The sequence below is a fragment of the Hemitrygon akajei genome, chromosome 25 (genome assembly GCF_048418815.1).
Source record: "Hemitrygon akajei chromosome 25, sHemAka1.3, whole genome shotgun sequence".
Taxonomy (NCBI): Eukaryota; Metazoa; Chordata; class Chondrichthyes; order Myliobatiformes; family Dasyatidae; genus Hemitrygon; species Hemitrygon akajei.
Genome location: NC_133148.1, coordinates 13690706 through 13713403, shown reverse-complemented (window position 1 = coordinate 13713403; position 22698 = coordinate 13690706). Strand labels below are relative to the sequence as shown.

The 22698-nt window shown below is 42.0% G+C and overlaps 1 protein-coding gene across 2 annotated transcripts in view; it reads left to right on the top strand.

Moving 5' to 3' along the window:
* The first annotated feature begins 6926 nt into the window (after positions 1–6926).
* The window catches only part of LOC140716372 (uncharacterized), a 54355-nt gene continuing 38583 nt past the window's right edge, over positions 6927–22698 (top strand). The window contains exons 1-2 of one of the 2 annotated variants that reach the window (XM_073029053.1): positions 6927–7149; positions 8761–10314. In XM_073029053.1, the coding sequence (XP_072885154.1) occupies positions 9057–10314 (1258 nt within the window). In that variant the 5' untranslated portion in view covers positions 6927–7149; positions 8761–9056. Of the gene's footprint in view, positions 7150–8760; positions 13983–22698 lie in introns of those variants that run through there. The other variant, XM_073029052.1, reaches the window with a different exon arrangement.

Here is a 22698-nt window from a genome sequence, read left to right as displayed (position 1 = left end):
TAATCAGTGATGCTGAGATTGCCCTGGCGAAGTTGGAAGAGTTGTTTGGCTGCTTGCGACCTCTGGCCGGGTGGTTGAAAACTCTTTGTTTCATATCCATAATGGTAACTGAAGTAGAGAGGTTCCTGTTCTTGCCAGATTGCAGTAGCCCAAGCAAGTGCTTTTCCAGAAAGCAAGGTGATGAAAGAGGATATCTTCGACTGGTCTCCAGGGAAGGTTGTTGGCTGAAGATTGAATGTGAGGGAGCATTGAGTGAAGAATCCTCGACATTCCCCTGGGTTATTATCATACTTTCATAGAGCCGGTAGGTGTAGCAAGAGATCTGGAGAGCTGTGGACTAGGAGAACTTGCAGAATCTTGAGGTGCTGGCAATCCAGGTGGTAGATTGGGCTGCTGGAGAGACTACAGAGAGTGTAAAACTTGGGTGACTCACTGTTCATGCAGCTTCCTGTCCGGCCAAAGCTTCTTCATTCCTCCCCATATTATTTTTTTTTTGATTGGGCATAACAGCAACGAGATGGTGGGAACCGGAAGGGCCAGGATGAAGTAGGTTTACTCCGCTGGGTCCATAAAGTGTCTTTGTCTTGCTGTAAGCTCCATCGGGAATCGAGCTCATTTTGCTGGGTTGAAAGCCCAGCACTCCACAAATTTACCACTGAGGATCATGGGTGAACACAATTGCAGAATCTACGATCCAGACAGAAGTTGTTGCACAGATTCAAAAGCAAGTTTTACTTTTTTTTAGCCAAGATGGGGAGGGGAAAAAACAGGCATGAGCAAAATCATGCATCCAGTACAACTCAAAAATGCAGTGATCCAAACACAAATTCAGTAATCTAACTACTGGATGGACAATTAAGATCCAGAAATGGCAGCCAGTAGGCAGATATTTAAAACAAAAACACAGAAAAAAAATCTCCAAAAAAAACAGAGACTCCGCATACTTACAAGGTCACACTCTAAGACTGAGCAAAATAAGGACAGGAAACAGGGTTTAAATACACATTCGATAACTGGAAAGATGTGCAGCCAATGGTCAATAACAAGAGATTTCAATCAGTTCTGAAAACCTCCTGAAAGAAATATGTCTGCCCCTGCTGGCCAACCACAAGAAGACAAGAGTCCTAGCAAATTAGTGGAGTTTTGCAGGGATCTGTGCTGGGACATTGGCTGTTTGTGATATACATCAATGAACTAGAAGAAAACGTAGATGGATCGTAATCTTGGGGATGAATCCAAAATTGGTGGAGATGTGGACAGCATAAAAGATTGGCAAAGAAAACAGAAGGATATTGATCAGTTGCAGATAAGGGCAGAGAAATGGCAGATGAAGTTTAACCTAGATAAATGTGTGGTGTTGCACCTTGGTAGGGCAAATGCAAGCAGACAGTGCCACGTTAGAGGCAAGACCCATAACAGTATTGTTGAGCAGAGAGATCTTGGGGTCCAAGTTCACAGCCCCGTGGAAGTGGCTACACAGTTCAATAGGGTGGGTAAGAAGGCTGATGTACTTATTCAGCCAGCATTTTAGTCCAGGTGTTGAGCTCAAAAATCAAGAGGTTATGTTGTGATTTTATAAAACTCGGGTTCAACTACATCCGGAATATTGCACACATTTCTGATTGGCCCACTATAGGATGGATGTTGAGGCTTTGGGAAGGGAGCAGAAGGGGTTTCCCAGGATGTTGCATGGTTTAGAATGCATGTTCTATCATGAGAGGCTGGACAAATATGTTTTGTTTTCTTTGGGGAGGCGAAGGCTGGGAGGAGATCTGACAGATGTTTATAAGACTATGGGACGAATAGATAAAGTAGACAGAGTGTCATAATGGGAGGGTTAGGAACGGACCCAAATGCAAGACACAGACACTGTTTACAGGACTATGCGTGAGAAGGAAGCAAGGGAAGTGGAGAAGAAAGGACGCTGGACATGACACAGGCCCTGGACGAGACAAGGATTCCGGGCCTGGGCTAGGACTTGACTAGGATGGCAAAACCAGGACATGGAACTGGGAATAAGGAACTAGGAACCTGGACAAAGACTCTGAGCCACAGACTGGACAACGACCCAGAACCTGGGTCTTGACTCGGGCTCGGACTTCAGAACTAGGCGAGGACATGACGAGGCTACAGGACGAGGAGGGGCTATAGGACTGGACGTGAGACTCCTGGACAGGACAAGGGAACCCCAGCACAGGACGAAGGAATCCCAGCACCAGGCTGGGCAAGGTACTCCTGGGCTGGGCGAGGCACACGGGCAAGACAAGAATACAAAGCCATGGCTTGGACAGGGCAAGGTTCTTGGACGTGGCTAGGACTGGATGAGACCCCGAAGCCTTGACTTGGTCGAGGAAGAGACAGGAACATGGAACACAGAGCCAGGACCCCTCCTTGGGTACAGGACATAGGGCCGGGACACATTACACAGAACACAGAGCCAGGACCCCTCCTTGGGTACAGGACATAGGGCCGGGACACATTACACAGAACACAGAGCCAGGACCCCTCCTTGGGTACAGGACATAGGGCCGGGACTCATTACACAGAATGCAGAATACGACGAGACGGTTATCAACACAGGGTAGCGGCAGACGGCCGGACCTACCTTGCAAAGGCGTGGACACAGAGCCAGTTCAAAACAACGAAATACAGTTCCTAATCTTGCTCCGGTGGTCGAACCTGACAGCAGTGAATGCAAGGGTTACAGGCGAGGCAAGGCTCCAGGCGAGGTAATGCAAGGCTGCAGACGAGGCGAGGCAAGGCAAGGCTCCAGGCGAGGGAAGATGAGGCAAGGCTCCAGGAGGAAGGTGAAGGGAAGGGATACAGACGGGGGTTTGTACAGGAACAATCCAGCACCCAGAGGCTGACTCCTGAAGCTATTTATGAAGCCAGCCCAAACGAGAATCAGCTGCCTCAACAGAAACTGGGGGAAACCAGAAACCCTGGAATAAGGAACATGGACCAGACCGTGGACCGGAATGCGGATTTCACGGACTGGACCATGACACAGAGTGTATGCTTCCCAGTGTAGAAGTATCTGATAGCATAGGGCATGCATTGAAGGTGAGAGGGGTTAGATTCAAATTAATGTAAGGGGAAAGCTTTTTACTCAGAGAGTGGTGGATACCTGGAATCTCTTGCCTAGTATGGTGGCAGAGGCAACTACCTTAGAGGCTTTTAAGAGAGGTTTAAACAGACACATGGATATGCGGACGTTGAAATGATATGGACATTGTGTACGTAGGAGGGATTCATTTTGAGGGATTTGCTTTTACCTGGTTCGGCACAACACTGTAGGCCGAAGGGTCAGTTCCTGTATTGTACTATTCTATGTTAGAAGCCGGGAGAGCCACTGGCCACGTGGTTGTAGAGGATGAGGGGGTACTGGAGTGGGCCTATCTGATAGATAAGTGTTTTATCAGGGCTGCTCTCGCAACAGATCATCAATAACGTCCTGAAGATGCTGCCCGGTTTCCAAAAGCTTAATGCATCATTATGGAATCGGGAGGCAGCGGTGGTCATGGCCAGGTACCCTTCACTCCCGAGTGCATTCTGAATTGTTGCACCAAAGTGTTTCTTATTGGTGATTTATGTTCTGTAACTTACAATACATTATTAAGTGGAAACTTGTATCTTAGCTTGCTAGAAAAAATAACATAATCATAGGTGCAAATTTTTTGCGCATCACTAGCTCATGTGAATAATAAAGAATTTTTTATATGTTTTATAATAAAATGAATTAATAAATTGCAGTTGATGGTAATAATGAAATGCCTGTATCTGGAGATTACACGAGAAATATTCAATCCATTTATCTATACTAATAGAAAGGCCTTACATTGGGAATTACAAATAGATGAAAGGATACTCTTACACTGCTGGGGCACCAAATGGAGTGCTGAAGGTTAATATAAAAGTAAACATAAATAAATATTTCTTCATCCTTACAGTCCTTCTCCCTGCCGTGGAACTAACGTCTCCTGTAAGCCCTATTTCATTGTTGGCATATCTGACAATTATAGCATTAAGCTGCAGAACCAAAGAACTAAACAAATGCAGGAAATGATAAATTGAGTAATGTATTTTATAACTAGTTACAGTTAATTAAGAGAGTAAGAGTGTTTAATATCCTTTATGTTAAGCCATCTTTGCAAAAAGCTGCACATTCGAGTTCCTGTAACCTCCGTTTCCCTATGGCGATGCTTCATTTTCAGCTTCAGGGAAATAATTGCCCTGGACAGGGAACATTAATTGAAACTTCAAATGTCTGAATTATTTCTTAACTTTATGCATCAGTCTATTCTCTCTATATTCAACATTCAGGCTCTTGGATCGTTTTAAGTACAGTTATCTGTCACGACAAAGTCATCATCAGCCATGATATCCAAACAAATAGATATTCAAATCAGTTCTACAAAGCTCTGGTTGTCATTCGTTGACGAAACGGCGCTGGTTGCAGATTATGGACCACTGCATAAACCTAAAGTACGTATTGACATTTCACTGAGGCATCTATGAAGCTTCACCTTACCTGTCAGACATTAACTAATTTGAATCATAGTCATAGTCTTCGAGACGTGCAGCGACTCAATCATTCACGTTACGTAGCTAAAACGTTCAATAGTTCCATTTAATAGCCTAGAATGTATGCAATATACAACCTAAAATTCTTGTTCTTCACAGACATCCACGAAAACAGGAGTGCATAATATTAATGCCATTTTCCCTGAATTACATTACTCAATCCTCCCCTTACCTTCCCCCAAAAGAAATTCTGATCACCTGCACGCTGAAGGAAATTTGTAGCAGTTAATTAATTTCCTGCGTTGTGAAACGGTGTGCAGTGGCAGCCAATAAGGTCAAGTTAGACAGTCACCATCATTACTCAATAAATACACCGACCAGCAACTTCAAGATTTTCCCACTCAACGATGTCACCTCTGATTTGTGAATTTGTTCTTAGTGATCTGATACACTATCAGACTTTGTAACCTTTTTCGTTGATATCAATATGATTACCGGCATGAATACTGATCTATTTACAAATAGACTTCGACGCAGAATCTTTGGAAATGCTAGAATAACTGCCTGAACTCAGGATGCCTCAATCAAAACAGGTCATTCATGCTTTCCACTAGCCTGTGTGCAAAGCCCTGTCTGGAACTCCATAACAGGACTCTTTGAAACCAAGTTCGTATGATCTGGAAGACTCGATAACGTGCCAAAGCCCATTGCAGTGTACATTTTACATGGGAAGAAGACAGAATTTTCTTCTACAAAAACATGAAGCCTTTGGCTGGAGGTTAAGGCAACTCTCCTGACACCCAATCTTCAAAAGGTTCTTGTTTTTGTCATAATCTAATATATGTAATCCTTAGATATGAAGGCATGTCAAGTTTATCTTTCGAGAAAATAGTATTATAAATATAAATGGTTGAAATGGATATAATCAATGTGGAACAAATGCCGAAATACTGGTATATTTCAAGCAGTTAATATAAATTAAGTTTGTATTACAGGTTTCAATCCGGTCTCTGGCTCTGTAAAACATAATTCGGTGGCAGTCAGAACGGTCAGACATGATCCTAACCGGTAATACACAGCCAAAGTGCCGAAAATTTCCAGATGATCACACATTAACGTAACACCTAGTTAATCCTTGGTGATCCAATGAACCATCAGCATTTTTAGCCTTTCCTACTCACCGTTTTCTACCTCCCGCGGGATATTGCCAAATATCGGATGATGGGAGAAAATTCGCGCCGTTTTCCATTCGTATGTCACAAATTCTAGCAAGTTAAATAGTTACAATATCTGGGTTTACAAACATAATTGCTGAAATTGTTTTTCACCATCATGGAGTCCAATGTAAGAGCAGGAGACGACAGAGATTTCTAAACCATCTACGAGAAATATTCACTCAGAATCGAGAGGAACCTCTGCAAAGATTTTTTAAATAATTACAACTGAGAAGAAGAGAGACTGCTAGCTCCTGATTTCATACATTAATTCTCATGTTCACGTTCTGACGCTATTTAAATATTTTGGTAATTTTAATTGTTTCCATTGCTATTATCATCTATTAATATTTTGAATCTTAAGAATATCTTTGAATCATAGAATATACAACCTTTAAATATTTACGGCATTTTAATATGTTTCTGAATCTTAGACTCTTGAAAAATGTTCACAACTTCACACTCCTTTGCTCTTCGTGTGATTTAGTTTACTGTCAATTTCTTCCAGAGTTCTCTCACACCGAGATAGATTTGAAGATTATTTATTAAAACCTCCACCATTTTTCTTGACAGTCAGATAATTGCCGAGAGGACCCTTTTCCTCAGGCAATGGTCTGGAACTTTTGGCGTTAATATCCTTTATGTTAAGCCATCTTTCCAATAAGCTGCACATTCGAGTTCCTGTAACCTCAGTTTCTCTATGGCGATGCTTCATTTTCAGCTTCAGGGAAATAATTGCCCTTGTCAGGGAACATTAATTGAAACTTCAAATGTCTAAATTATTTCCTAACTTTATGCATCTAGAATGGCGTAGTTTTAAGGTGAGGGGATATAAATTTAACGGAAATCTGAGGGCGAGATGTTACACACACACCGTGTTGGTGACCTGGAACGAGTTGCCTTAGGAGTTGATACACAATTATAATACCATTTGTCCAGCTTCTTAAACAGAACAGACATGGAGGGATAAGCACTAATGCGGGTATTTGGGATTAGCATAAGCAGACATCACGGTCGACATGAACGAGATGGGTCATAAGCAACCATTTAGTATTGTATGCTTGATCCAAGCTTTCAATGGCGGAATAATCACCCGAAAGACACCGCGCGTGAAAATTGCCTTTGAGATGACATGATGAGACGAGTGCGCAGACGTAGTAACTCGAGCGCTTCACGCATGCACACTTTAAACGTCAACGGCGGTCTGAAGTTGGACGGGAGGTTCGGGTGATTGTGGGCATCGGGCAGGACCTGGACCGTTGGTAGACTGCAAAAGCTTCTTAAATCCTCAGTTTAAGCGGCAGGTGCTGAATGAAGCACTAAAGGAAATTTCAACGGTCCATTTTCAGCGTGCGGAACAAGTCCACATCCTGCTCGGTGCAGTAAACGGTCGCCAGTTGCTGCAGAAACGGTGAGCGGCAGCGCACATGCGCGGGAGGCTTTGTGGCGGAACAAAGAATGGGCGGGACAATTGGCTGATTGGTTGATTTCGTTGATTAACGTTGCTAATGGAGGATGCCAAAATTAACCTCGGCAGAGTTGGGAGCAGGATCGAAGATGATGCAGAGAGTTTGTATTTGTTTAACACGGGGAGAATCTGTGGAGTGGAGTTGAGATTTGGGGCTTTATGAAAACAGTGCCGTAGCTAGTAGAGCTATTACCGCACAGCCCCATTTGAATCCTGGCCTTGAGTCTTTTCTATGGAAGCTGCACATTCTATGTCGGTTCCTCCAGGTGCTTCTGTTTCCTCCCAGTAGTGTACGGCTGGTAGATGAGCACTACCCAGCAAAATAATCTGGGGTAGCTTCAACAGTTGAAGTATTGTGACACAGAGTCATTTCTGACCCTGTTTCTGAGCTCGAAGATTCTGTGACTGTAACATCAAAACAAGTTCTTTGTTCACTGTATCCATGTCAGCCAGTGTACCTAAGCATGCTGGTCACATTCTACAGCCTGTAGTCTTTGATGCCATGTTGAAATGAGTATTTAAGGCAGAGATAGATAGGTTCTTGATTAGCCAGGGCATCAAAGGGTATGGGATGAAGGCAGGGGAGTGGGGATGACTGGAAGAATTGGATCAGCCCATGATTGAATGACGGAGCAGACTCAATGGATGAGTGGCCTGCTTCTACTTCCATATCTTATGGTGATCTAAATATTTCTTCAATGTTGTGAGAGTTATGCCTTCACCACTATCAGGCAGTATGCTCCTGTTTCCAACTACCCTCTTGGTGAAAAGCACTTCCTCAAACCTCCTATCGTTACCTACTCATTACCTCCGCACCTCAGAGTACATGCTATTTAGTTATGGACACCCTAGCTATGATGAAATGTCACTCACTCTCTATGCCTGCCACTCAGTTTTGTTTAGCTCAGTGAGGATTCCATTTGCCTTCTATAGTCCAAGGGAATTAACACCCAGTCCAATCTTGCCTCATAACTTAAATGTTCCACACCAGGCAACTTCTTGGTGAACCTCCTCTGCAACCTCTCCATAGCATTTATTCTGAAAAAGGGCATTATTGCCCATGATGAGAAGTGCCCTGGATCCTCTGGCCAAGTTCTAGAATCGGTTGTAATTCGGATGTAAATTTAGCTTTTTCCATTTTCAATTCAGCTGGAATAATTTTTGGTAGTTCTTATCCCTCCGTGGCCTGGTGTTAAGTTCACTAAAGACTCACACATATTTTGAGCTCAGTGGTCATACCTTGTAGCTGGCGATCTGGAAGTATCTGGAAGCACAGCTATAGTCACCGTGGTCAAAAGAGGACAGCTTGATTAATAAGTTGGTGTGGAACTGAATCTAGCCACTTGGTTCCTTCATGGGAGGAAGAAAAGTTGACTTAAAGGAAAGATCTTTTGAGGTAGTGCATTGGTTTGAACATCAATATAGGGAAAATGGAAAGTGTGCGTGATGGGAGATTATGACGTTCCAGAACAATGGAGGAAGGGATGTACATCAGCAGTTTGTCTTGAGATTATGTTTAGTAATTATTGTAATGATTGTAAATTCTTTTTACAGGGCATTAAAAAGGGAGGGGTTTCAAATGGGGAAACCCTGACCTCACCTAAAGATCTGAGTGGATCACAGTTCATCAGAATTTGAATAATCTTGGTCTTTGAAGGTGAAAAAAAAAGAAATGCTAATGGTTCTGTCTGTCAGAAAAGAATTCAAAACATCAGTTTGACTGGGAAAGCACGGAATACATACCCAACTGCTGTCTATCAAAAGAAGGTCAACCTGTAGCCTCAAGGCAGAAACCTTTCCTGTGCTCTGTGTGGTGTAGCTTCTGCCGATCATCCAGTCTGGGGAGAGACATGGACACCTGCAGTTTGGAGAAGCTGTGGAAATGTGGGGATTGTGATAAGGGATTCAGTTACCAATCCGAGTTGGATATTCACTTACGCAGTCACACCAGGGAAAGGCCATTCACCTGCTCTGTGTGTGGAAAGGGATTCACTCACTCATCTCAACTTGATGATCACCAATTTGTTCATGCCAACCCGATTCCTCTTAAATGTCCTGCTTGTGAGAAGAACTTTAAAAGCACCAATCATTTGCTGAATCAGCAGTATATTGACTCCAGGGAGAGGCCATTCATGTGCTCTGTCTGTGGGGACAGATTCACTAAATCATCCCATCTTCTGACACACCAGCACACTCACACTGGCGAGAAGCCCTTTACCTGCTCCTTTTGTGGGAAAGGATTTACTCTGTCATTCAATCTACTGAGGCACCAGTATACTCACACTGGGGAGAGGCCATTCACCTGCTTCATGTGTGAAGAGGCATTCGCTCACTCATCTGCTCTCCAAGCACACCAGTTAACACATGATGAGGAAAGTTTGTTTATATGTCCTGACTGTGGGAAAAGCTTCAGAACTTCTGAAATACTGATTAGGCACCAGCTCTTGCACACGGATGAGGGACCATTCAGTTGCTGTTACCCTGGGAAGAGGTTCACACAACCATTTAAGGTGATTGCTCACCACTATACTCAGGCTATGGAGGGAACATTTACCTGCTCTGTGTCTGGGAAAGAAGTTGCTCAGTTACCCCACTTTGTGAGACCACAATACACTCCCACTGGGAACAGGCAACATACGGTCACCGTGTGTGAAAAGAATGATGCTCAGTCATCCCAGCTGTTGGCACAGCAATACACTCAAAATGGGGATAGTCAATTCACCGACTCCATACCTGAGAAGGAATTCACCCAGTTTTCTCATGCTCGCAGAGAGGGGAGGCTGTTTATCTGCTCTGTATGTGGAAAGGGATTTACTCAGAGGTCCAACCTGCTGAAACACCAGCAGGTTCACTCTGAATACAGACCATATAAATGTTCTGACTGCAGGAGGAGCTTTAAAAGCAAACAGGAAGTACTGAAACACCGACGTATCCATACGGGGGAGAGGCCTTTCACCTGCTCTGTGTGTGGGAAGGGATTCCCATGGTCGTCCCAACTCCTGACACACTTACGAGTTCATACAGGGGAGAGGCCTTTTACCTGTGCTGTGTGTGGAAAAGGATTCACCCAGTCGTCAAACTTAATGAAACATCAGCGAGTTCACACTGGTGAGAGACCATTTGTTTGCCCTGTTTGTGGGAAGGGATTCATTCAATCGCAACACCTGCTAAAGCACCAGCGAGTTCATGAGAGGCTGGATGGGTTGGATTCTGCCGGTAGTGCTGCTGTGGAACAGCTGAGGGCTAATACTGTGGGCTAATGTTGAGATGTGCAAGAGGTGTCCTATAGCCACCCTCTGCAATTTCAGAGTTAGGCTGAAGAATGGGGAGTGCTGAAAACATGCTGCCATGTTGGAGGTTGGTTTAAAGCATTGACCTATCCTGTATGCTTCGTATAAAAAGAATTGCTATAATTATGATGTGAAGATGTGACAGGATTGAGTGTACCATGTAGACAAAACACAGAAATGATAACCTGTATTTATTTTAGTGGGTAGCTCTATGTAGTAGCATAAGTAGACAATATAGGAAAGTATGGATAAAAAACCGGAGAAGACGGTGTTAGTTGTAAACACGATGTAGTCAGCAATCCAATATACATATGTTAGTTTGGCCCAAGAGGAATTTCATGTACAATTATGCAGGTATGCATTTTAGGAAGACTGAGAATGTTTTGGAGCAGGCATTACAGTGCCTCTGGTTATAGATTATGGTAATGTGGATAGACTGAAAAAGCTGTGTTTGACCTTCTTTGAGCAAAGAAGGCCAATAAAAGATTAGTTATCTTAGTCTGAATAAAGTCTTATTGATTCGTACAAAACAAGTGCTGCCTGTCTAGCTATTTGCTGCATTTTCTGTTTTTATTTCAGATGTCTAACACTGCAGTATTTTGCAATTGTTCTGGATTAATATTTTTTGTGCAATTGAACATACTGATATCAATAAAACAGGGAATGTGGCTGGAATCTAATTGAGGGATTCAACAGCTATCATAGGGGTGAGCAGAAGCCCAAGCACAACTTCCAGGCTGAAATACGTACAAAGAGATTGTGTGTTTACACGTATAACAAGAGAAATGAGGGAGTAAGTTGCAGATTGGAATCTAAATTGAAGTGATTAGGTTTTTATAGAAAATAAAGGGATGTGCTGCAGGCTAAAATCCATTTTAGAGATTTAGAGTTTATACAAGGGAGTAATTCCTTTGGACAAATGAAGATTTGGAATGATATGCCAGAGGATGCGGTGGAGGCAGATACAGTTACAATGTCTAAAAAGGTGTTTTGACAGGTGAGAAAGCATAGCGGAATATGGGCTGAATAATGCCAAAGAGGACTATCATATGTAACATCACATTTGGCATGCTGACGTGAGCCAAAAGGACCCATTGCTGCACTCTACAATTCTATATTGTGAATAAAGTTTATTTGTATACTCTCATCTATTGAGACCCAATACCTATAGATGACAAGATGAGGTTTTACTCTGTTGCTGATGAGCTGCAGATGTGAATAATGGTGGAGCATCAATATGACTTGTTTTGGAATAGGTGGCACAGAGTAATGGAGCATTGGTTATACAGAATAGAGAACTTTATGTTTTGGTAATTAGAATAATTTTAAGGATTTTAAGAGTTGTTCATTTTTTTTCTAGATTTAGTTGAATGTTGCTTACTTACCTTTTAACATAAACCAGTAGGGGCATACAAGAAACTCTTAGATAGGCACATGAATGATAGAAAAACTGGAGGGCTGTGTAGGAGGGTAGGGTTAGATTGATCTTAGAGTAGGGTGTAATGCGGCACAACATCACATTCTATGTTCTTTGTTTATAGTTTCTTTCACAATGATATTGCCTATTGTGGAAAATTGCAGAGTTAAATTGGTGGTTACTTCTAATTACTGTCAGCATCAGCTAACTCAGATCTTTGGAAATGTTCATAGGTGGCTTTTACTATTACATTGGAATGAATAATGTGGAGTCCAGAGCCACTGAATACTGTGTTCACTGATTATAAAACTCAGGACCTGGACTTGGGGTGGGGGGTGGAATATAAACAAAGTGGAAGAAAGAGATCCTGTGTTTGTACTTTAAAGAAATGTCATTGCGGAGCTGTAGCACAGCTAGTAAAGTGGCTGCCTGACAGCCAGTGACTTGGGTACACTGCTGTCTGTGGTGTTTCTTTATCCCTGTAATCATTTGGGTTTCATCCAATTCTAGTTTCCTCCCTCATTCCAAAGTGGTGCTGATTACCTAGCTACTATCAAGTACCCGAAATATGAATAGTAGAACATGATGGGGTGGGCAGCACATGGGACAAATACATAAATCCTGCAAATAAAAGCAAGGAACTGGCTGTTTAATGGTTGGCATTGACACAGTGAGTGGTGCAGTTTACCTTCATGGCTCAGCAGTGAATTCATAAAAAACACCTGAGGCAGCAAATCAAATCCTGAGCTTGATAAATGGACAAGAATCAGTGACATTGTTGGGTGGCAAGAAAGTAAGTGACAGGTGAACATTACAGATTTTTTTTTCTCAAAAACATTCCCTCCAATTTCTATCCCAGTACAACGTTGTAAAAACTTTAATACCTTAAGATTAACTAGACTGAATTATAATTTAAAATTTAGAAGTATGTAGGTAGTCGGAAAACAAACTCAGTAATAATTTACAGCAGACATTGGTGATGCCGTAGTGATGCAACTGGCAGAGCTGTTGCATCAGATCCAGCAACCCGGGTTCAATCCTGACCTTTGGTGCTGTCTGTGTAGTGTTTCCCTGGTCTCTCTGTGACTGTGTGGGTTTCCTGGAGATGCTCTGGTTTCCTCTTGAATCTCAAAGACATGCAGGTTGATAGGTTAATTGGCCAGTATAAGTTGCCCCAGGTGTGTAGGAGCGTGGTAAAATAGTAGTAGTATCTGGGGGCATTTTCATGAGAAAATTATAAAATTTGATAATTTTCTCTTTCTAATAAAATCAGATGAGAGTAACTGGGTGATGGATGGTGTAAGCTAAAGGGCACATTTCCTTGCTTTATTCCTCTATGACATTGCACTGCTGATTCTGTTTTGTTCTTTTGACATGTTGGAATTGGTCAACATGGCAGTGAATATATTGAAGGCACATCTATAGTAAGTTTCTGCAGTTCAAGGAATTTCTAGTTAATTAGTAAGAGTCTGAGCTTCCGATTGTGAGCACTACAAAGAGTGGAAAAACTAACTGTACATCTTGTTTCAAGAAGCAGTCATGCCCCTTTGGTTAAGTACTGCTGATGTGGTCAGTGGCTAGGGTCAGGAACAGTTTATGTTTAACTTCTACAGATGTGCTGTTGAAAGTGTCCTAACATGTTCTGGTGTAACAATTCAAATGAGCAGGAACATAGGAAGCAGCAAAGAGTAGAGGACTCTGCCCAATATATCACAAGCACAACACCAGCCCGTCATTGGAGGGGCAGGAGCATCGATCATCGAAGACCCCTGCATTCCCGGCCATGTTATCTTTTCACAGCTACCAGTGGGCGGGAGGTACAGAAGCCTGAAATACCACATCAGCATAGAGTCATAGAGAAATACAGCACAGGAACAGGCCCTTCTGCCCATCTGATCTTTGCTGAGCACAACATCCTTCCTGATAGTTCTTTTTTTGTAACAATTGTTTTTAATGTATGTTTTATTTTATAAATGCTGCTTATATGATGCTATGTGCCTGTGATGCAGCTGAAAGTAAGTTTGTTCATTGCACCTGTCCATTTAACAATAAACTTAAGTTTGACTTTGTTTATTGTCATTGGCGTACCTGCTCGGTGTAAGTGCCATGAAAATTAATGGTTTGCATTAGCAGCACAGTACATTACAAACATAAATTACATAAACTTAAATTACAAAAAAATTATACACAACATACACAACAAAATAGAGAGTAAACGTAATGACATTAATGTAATTTGGAAAAATATAAGCGAAGGTAAAATTAGGGGATTTCAGATCAATTCAAGACCCTGATAGTGGGGAAAAGGCTGTTGTAGAACATTGAGGTGTTGATCCTCAGGGTCCTGTATACATTGCAATAAGAAGTGGGCATGACCCGAATGATGGGGATCCTAAATAATGGACGTTGCTTTCTTGAGACATTGTCTCTTGCAGATGTTTTGATAATTGCTGCATTCTATTCCAGTCCAAGTTCAAATTTATTGTCATTCAACTGAACACATGTATAGAGCCAAACAAAATAGCATTCCTCTGGACCAAGGTACATAACACAGTATATATAAAACATATCGCACATAAATTAATATTACCACTGGTAAATTAACAAATAATAAGGTGCATTTGCAACAGAAGTTAAAAAGCAAACAATATAACAACACATACAAACAAGCTGGATGAACTCAGCAGGTCGGGCAGCATCCGTTGAAATGAGCAGTCAACTTTTCGGGCTGAGACCCTTAACAATACTGGTGCTTCACAAGTGTTGAGACCTGGGTGGTGCAGGGAGTTCAGTGGTCTTACTGCCTGGAGAAATAAACTGTTTCCAATCTTTACAGTTCTTGTCCTGATGCTGCAGTACCTCCTGCCTGGTATCATTGACAATATTATGGGCCTTGTGCAAGAAGATCTCCTGATAAATAACTCTGATTGATGGAAGAGCGACCCCGATGATCTCAGCAGTCTTTACAAACCTTTGTAGGAACTTGCAATCAGCTGCCTTAGCATTCCCATACCAGTTGGTGATGCAGCTGCTCAGGACACTGTCCATGGTGTTTGTGTAAAATTGGTTAGAATGGGGTCTGTTGTTTAGGAGTCTCACTTCCCTCAATCTCCTCAGGAAATGGAGATGCTGCTGTCCTTTCTTGACCAAAGTGGTAGTGTTGAGGAAACAGGTAAGGTTGTCCATTATGTTCACCCCCAGAAACTGTGTTCCCAACTCTCCACAGAGGAACCCTACACACAGTGTACATGCAGTGAGGAGTGGTCAGCCTACACCTTTCTAGAGTCCACAATCAACTCTTCGGTCTTGTCCATGTTGGGACTCAAGCTGTTGTGCTCGTGCCATTTTACCAGTCACTCTACCTCCCCTCTGTACACTCTCTTGTCATTGTTGATGACGCCAGTGACTGTTGTGTCATCAGCAAACTTGATGATTTGGTTCAAACTAGGTCTAGCACTGGAGTCACACGTTGGCAGTAGGCTAAGCATGTAGCCCTGAGATGCTGGTGCTCAGCATGATGGAGCTAGAGATGTTTCTGCCAACATGGACTGACTGCGTCCTTCCTGTCAAGAAATCCAAGATTCAGTTATAGAGAGGTGTTGAGACCCAATGAGAACAGCTTACCCATCAGCTTCAAGAGATGATTGTATGAAATGCCAAGCTGAAGTCAATAGACAGCATCCTGGCATATGAGGCACCATTTTCCAGGTGGGATAGGATGAAGTGGAGTGCAGAGGCTATGACATCACCAGTGGACCAGTCTGAGCAACAGCAAACTGGGAAAGATCTAGTGTCATAGGAAGATCAGCGCTCAATGAAATATGTCAATGAGCCCCACAATTCTACTTGTGTTGACCTTGGCTAGGGTCTTCCTCACCTCAGCCCATTCCTCAGGGGGAAGGGGGAACCTTCCTCACCAGCACACCATTCTGTGCATCAAATCAAGTGCATCACCTCTTATAAAGTAAAATCAAGTGACATAGGTGACAACAGGGCTTCAGTTCCAGATGAGCTCAATGCTCACTTTGACCTTGGAGGAACAAAGTCCCACAGCCACTGATGATCCTGTGATTTCAGTCTCTGAGGCTAAAGTGTGAGCATCCTTCAGGAAAGTGAATCCACAGGAAGCATACGGCAAAGTACTAAAGGCCTGTGCTGGCCAAACCTGGCGGGAGTGTTCACTGAGATCTTTAACCTCTTGCTTCAGCAGTCTGAGGTATCCACCTGCTTCAAACAGGCCTCAATTATACTGGTGATTAAGAAGAGTGTGGTAACCAGCCTCCATGATTATCTTTGAATAGCACTTACGTCCACAGTGATGAAATGTTTTGAAAGTTTGATGATGGAACACATCAACTCCTGCCTAAGAAGTGACTTGGATCCACTCCAATTTGTGTACCAGAACAACAGGTCCACAGCAGATGCCATCTCATTGACTCTTCATTCAACCCTCGAGCATCTAGACAGTAAAGATTCATATGTCAGGGTGTCCTTTATTAACTACAGCTTGGCATTCAATACTATCATTCCCTCAAAAATAATCAATAAGCTTCATTACCTTGGTCTCAATACCTCTTTGTATAATTGGATCCTCAATTTTCTCGCACTAATTTCCTCACTTCCTCACTTAACTGACTTGCAGGCCCCTGTCAGTTTGGATTGGCAACATCATCTGCTCCACAATCTCCATCAGCACAATTGCACCACAAGGCCGTGTGCTTAGCCCCCTGCTCTAATCAATTAGCAATTATGATTGTGCAGCTAGGCACAGCTCCAAAGCCATATTCAAGTGTGCTTATGACATCACTGTCATTGACTGAAGCAAAGGTGGTAATGAATTATCATATAGCAGGGAGATTGAAAATCTGGCTAAGTGGTGCACAGCAAGACCAAGAAGCTGATTTTTGACTTGAGGAGGAGGAAAACAGAGGTCCATGAACCAGTCATCATCGAGGCATCAAAGGTGGAGAGGGTCAGCAAGTTTAAATTTCTCATTGATACTATATCAAAGGACCTGTCTTGGGCCCAACACTTAAGTGCCATTACAAAGAAAATATGACAGCGCCTCTACTTCCTTCATTGTTTGTGAAGATTGGGCATGACATCTAAAACTTTGAGAAACTTCAGTAGATGTGTAATGAAAAGTACACTGACTGGCTGGTTCACAGCCTGGTATGGAAACACCAATGCCTTTATATGAAAACTAGTGGCTATGGCCCAATCCATCATAAGTAAAACCCTCCCCACTGTGTGAGCACATCAACAGGGAGCATTGGCACAGGAAAGCAGCATGTATCATCAAGGACCGCCACTACCTAGTTTATGCTCTCTTCTCAAAGCTGCCATCAGGAAGAAGGTACAAGAGCCTCAGGACTCGCATCGCCTCATTCAGGGACAGATATTACCCCACAATCATCAGGTTTTTGAACCAGAGAGGATAATTTTATTCAACTTTTTGACCCATTACTGAACTGTTCCCATAACCTATGGACTCACTTTCAAGGGCTCTTCATCTCATATTCTCGATACATTTATTGCTTGTTTATTTATTATTAGTATTATTTCTTCTTCCATTGATTCTATTCTGGTTATTGAATATGCACACAAGAAAATGAATCGCAGGATTGTAATGGTGACATATATGGATTTTGATATTAAATTTATTTTGAACTTTGAAAAGGCGTACAGATTTTTAGGAAGAGAAGCATCACTGTCAATGATGCATAGGGTGGACTTGTCCATTATGGTCTGAAGGTCCTGCCACCCATACCTCATGGCTCTGGTGCCACAGAATTGGCTGTATATTCTCTGAATTATCTCTGAAAAAGTGCAACTAGCTATTGCTAATCTGAGAACTGTCTCAGCCCTGCTAAAGACTGCATCCTGATCTCTCAGCTACGCCAATACCTCTGCGATCAGCCATGGCTTCTGATTTGCCCTCACATAGACCTGTTTAGTAACTCTGGTGAGCTCAGTGCACTTCTCTATAGAGACAGTGACAGATCTCATCGATGTTAATGTAATGGCTGTAGGTAGCAGCCTCTCTGAAAATTCTGCAGTCTGTGTTTTCAAAACAGTCTCACAATGCTAAATTGGCTCCGTCCGGCTAGGTCTTTATCTCCCATTGCACTGATTTAACTCGTTTAATCTGTGGCCATATGCAGGCATTAGCACAACAGATAAACTGATTAGAGAAGTGGGACTAGCAGCAGTTTTGTATCCGGGATGTTGGTATAATTCGCCTAATGTGTTCAACCTCAACATGCCGATAACATTTAGGCAGAAACTGTGTTTAAGTCAGTATAATTGAAGTCCCCAGCAACAGGTGTGTGGTTTGCAAGTCATTGGTGTACCTTCTTCTCCCCCTCCCATTAAAAGGGGGGCCCATGCATGGGGAGGATGTGTATTACCTCCCCCCCCCCCCCATGTATACAGCCGCAAACACAATAGCAGTGATATTTACTACCGAAGTGTTCACGCACCAGTTCTATGTCGTATTACATAATATCCACCACGGGTCTTGCCTGAGATCGCGGGAATTCTGTTGGCCCTAAATGTGATGAAACCCTAGCTGGTTAGCCGCCGCATCAGGGATGGCATTCTGGAGCCGTACTTCCGTCCGAATGAGCGCGCATCTGTCTTTAATCTCAGACTAATTCAGTCTCAGGCGCAGGTAATCTAGTTTATTTTCAAGCGATCGAGCGTCTGAAAGCAGAATCGGTGGGAGAACTGTCCTGCAGGGTTTCGCCTTTAAGTCTTGTGCAAATCCCCTTGCGCTTTCGTTTCTTTGCGTACCGCTTCTGACGTCATCTCCCCTGGGTGGCTGCAGCAGGCGAGAACGCGAACGCAAGAAACCCTCCCTGTGGAACTATCTGCTATCCAACATTTCATTCTTGAGATAGACTTGCTGTACCTGATGCTCTTAATAACAGCAGTGCCTTGCGATCATAAGAAAGGAGTAAAGAACGAATAATTGCACCGTTAGTTAGAGCGGGAATGACCGCTGCGACTGGAAGCGCCGTCATCCTGTTGCAACAACATTGTAGGATTGTTACAACAATCCTGTGCATTGGAGTTCTCATACTAACCCTTGGTGCAGCCAGTCAGAATGCTTTCCACTCTGCATCTGTAGAAGTTTCTCAAAGTTGTAGATGATATGCCAAATTTCCTTAAAGTTCTAACGAAGTTTAGAGACCCAGGAAAAAGTATAGGCCCCAGAATGGTCAGCAGGTATTAGAGTAATAAATAAGTCAGGACATCACAGCTGGAGGAATAATAGGGTTATAGTGGATGATTTTAATTTTCCTCATTGACTGGAACAGCAATAGTGTAGAGGGCTTGTGTGGTGCACAAATCAAGTCAATCAGAGAACTTTCTGAAACAGTACCTTGATGGCCCTACTAGAGAACTAGCAACATTAGGAAATATGGCTGGGCAAACGAGTGAAGTGTCAGTGGGGGAGGATTTTGGGACTAGTGGCCATAATTAGTTTAAAATTATGGAAAAATGTTGGGACTGGCTCGCAAATTAAAATGCTAAATTGGGGCAGGGGAAGATGTCATCAATGCAATCTTTGCAAAGTGCACATTTCATTGAAAGAAAAAGCAAATGAAATTCTGTGTTTACTCCTAATTCAATATTCTGATCACTGATGATATAGTTGTTTCTGGTCATCTCATCTCTGACCTAAGTTGAGGTTCCAGAGTGCTGGGGAATTGATTATGCAGTTCCACTGTTTAAAAATGATCACAAAAACAAACCTGGAAACTACAGGCCTGTGAATCTGACATCAGTTGTGGGTAAATTGCCGGAGGATTATTCTGAGGGACAGAATCTACAAATTTTTTTAAGGAACAAGGTCTAAGTTAGGACTGTCAGCATGGTGTTGTGCATGGTAAGTCATGGCTGACAAATCTATATGAGTTCTTCAAGGAGGTAACCAAGAGGTGGATGAGCGTAAGGTGGTTGATGTTAATATGGACTTTAGCAAGGTCCTGACTAGGTCTGTAAGGTTTGATGGCATGGAGCCTAGGGGAGATAGTGGAATAGATTTTATAATTGAGTTGAAAACTTAGGAGTGCAAATGTAGAGCTTGCTGAAAGCAACATCACAAGTAGTTAGGGTGGTGAAGAGGCTGTTTGGCATGCTGGCCATCAATCTGGGCACTGAGTACTGGAGATGAGAATTTCTGTTCCAGTTACATAAGACATCATTGAGGCCAAACTTGGAGTATTGCATATAGTTCTAGTCACTCTATTATAGGAAAGATAATACTAGACTATAAAGAGTGCAGAAATTATTTACCAGGATGTTGTATGGACTTGTGTGAGTTACAAGTAGAGATTGTGTAGAATCAAACTTTGTTCCCTGGAACACAGGAGATTGAGGAGTGACCTTATCAAAGTTCAAAGTAAATTATTAGTTAAGTGTGTATACCATATATAACCTTGAGATTCATTTTCATGTAGGCCTCACAGGAAAATAAGAAATGCAATACAGTCCATGAAAAGCCATACATAATAAAGACTGATAAACATCCAAAGTGCAAAAGATGACAAATTGGAAAAATAATAAAAAATAAGAAAAATGAGATGATGGCAATAATAATAATAAGTAAGTAAGTAATAATTTATATTGAGAAAATTACCAGGGAACTCAGCTGGTTTTAGTCATGTGGAATGAGATGGGAAAAATTAATGATCTTATAATAAACTACCCTCCAAGGAGAAGCAATCATACAAGATAGAATTGCTTAATTAGTTTGAGAGAGAAAAACAAATGTTCTAAATTTAAATAAAGGCAATTATAATGGCATGAGGTGATGGAGGTAAATTAAAAATTAACGTTTAAAGCATTTAAGGAATTCATTATTGTTAACAAAAATATACTTCTTTGACAAATAAATCTGAATGAAAGGATAACCATCTAAGGCCAAATAAGAAAATTCAGAATGGTATTAAAATCAAAGGAAAGCATGTGCAATGTTGCGGATATCAGTTGTGAACAAGAAGATGGCTATATTTTGGAAATCACCAAAGCATGATTAAAATTTAGAACTGTAGAATATAAACTGTGAGCCATCCAAAAAGAAATTTAAAAAAGATAATTATATAATTTTAAAAAAAGGAAATGTGGGATCATGAAATAATGAGACAGGATGAATTAGTAATGGGACTTTATTAAGGGCATGCTCTCTTAGCAGACTGGGCCATCATTTAATTGCCTAACCGTAGTTGCCTTTGAGAAGATGGTGACAACTGCCAGGACTTAAGAACTTTTTTTTAAAGCTATTATTAATGCTTTTTGAGTTAGTGATTTAGATGCATATCATATTATTACTGAGTTAAGTATTGTATGTAATGAGTTTTTGCTACAACAAGTGTATGGGACATTGGAAAAAATGTTGAATTTCCCCATGGGGATGAATAAAGTATCTATCTATCTATCTATCTATCTATCTTCAACTGCCACGATCCATGGGTTGTTGGCATACCTACAATACTGTCAGAGAGGGAGCTTTAGGATTTTGATCTAGTGACGGTGAAGGAACAGTGATTTATTTCCAAGTCAGGGTGGCATGTGGCTTGGAGGTCAAATTCCTATGCTTTTGCTACCTTTGTCCTTCTAGCTGGTAAATATTCTGCGTTTGGAAGGTACTGCCTAAGCAGTCTTGGTGAGTTGTTGCAGAGCATTCTGATAATCATTGCTGCATCTGTGCATTGGTGGTGTTTTGGATGGCGGACCCATCAAGTGGGGAATTCAATGATGTTAATGTCTTTGAATGTCAGGTGATGATAGTTGGACCTTCTCTTGTTGGATATCATAGTTACCTGGCACTTGTGTGCTGCAAATATTACCACCAATCATTCTAGGCCTGGATTTAATTTTTTTTCCGCCTTATTTAGTTTTGGACTGTTTAATTTCCTGAGGAGATGCAAATGGTTTCAAACATTGTGTGATTATCAGTGAACGTTCCTTCAGATTGGTCATTGATGAAGCAGCTGAAGATGGTTCAACCAATGACTTTAGCTTAAAGAACTCCTGCAGAGATGTCCTGTGGCTAAGATGTAGAATTTCAGCTACCACGGCAACTTCCCTGTGTGCTCTGTACAATTCCAACCTGTGGAGGGTTTCCACCCTGGTTCCCATAATACCAATTTTGTCAGAGCTCGTTGGTGTCATATTCAAATGCTGACATGTTGGTAAGGGGATTTATTCTCACATCACCTCTGAAGTTCAGATCCTTTTGTCCATATTTGGAGTAATACTGTAGTGTCAGGAGCTGAGTAACTTTGGCAGAACTCAAACTGAGCCTCTATGAACAGATTAGTCACCAGGGTCAATCAGCAGCATAACTTGCTTTTCAGCCCCAGTCATCCACACGGACCAAAAAAAATGGGAAAAATGGTTGTTGCTCTGTAAGTGTCACATGATCAATTATCATTTCCATCACTTTGAAAATCAACAAACGGCTGACGGGGAATAATTGACCAGTTTGAATCTGTCCTGCTTCATGTGTACAGTGAAAAACTGGTGATTTTCCTCATTGTTGGGTAGATGCCGGTGTTGTATGTGTACTGAAACAAAGGTTATGGCAAGTTCTGGAGTACATCTTCAGTACTATTGCCAGAATGTTGTCAGAACCCACAGTGTACGCTATTTGTTGATAACACAAGGATAGATTTCAATTGGCTGAAAACTGGCATCTGTCATACTGGAGACCACTAGTAAAGATCTGGATGGATTATCCACTTGGCACCTCTGGTGTAGATTCTTGCAAATGCT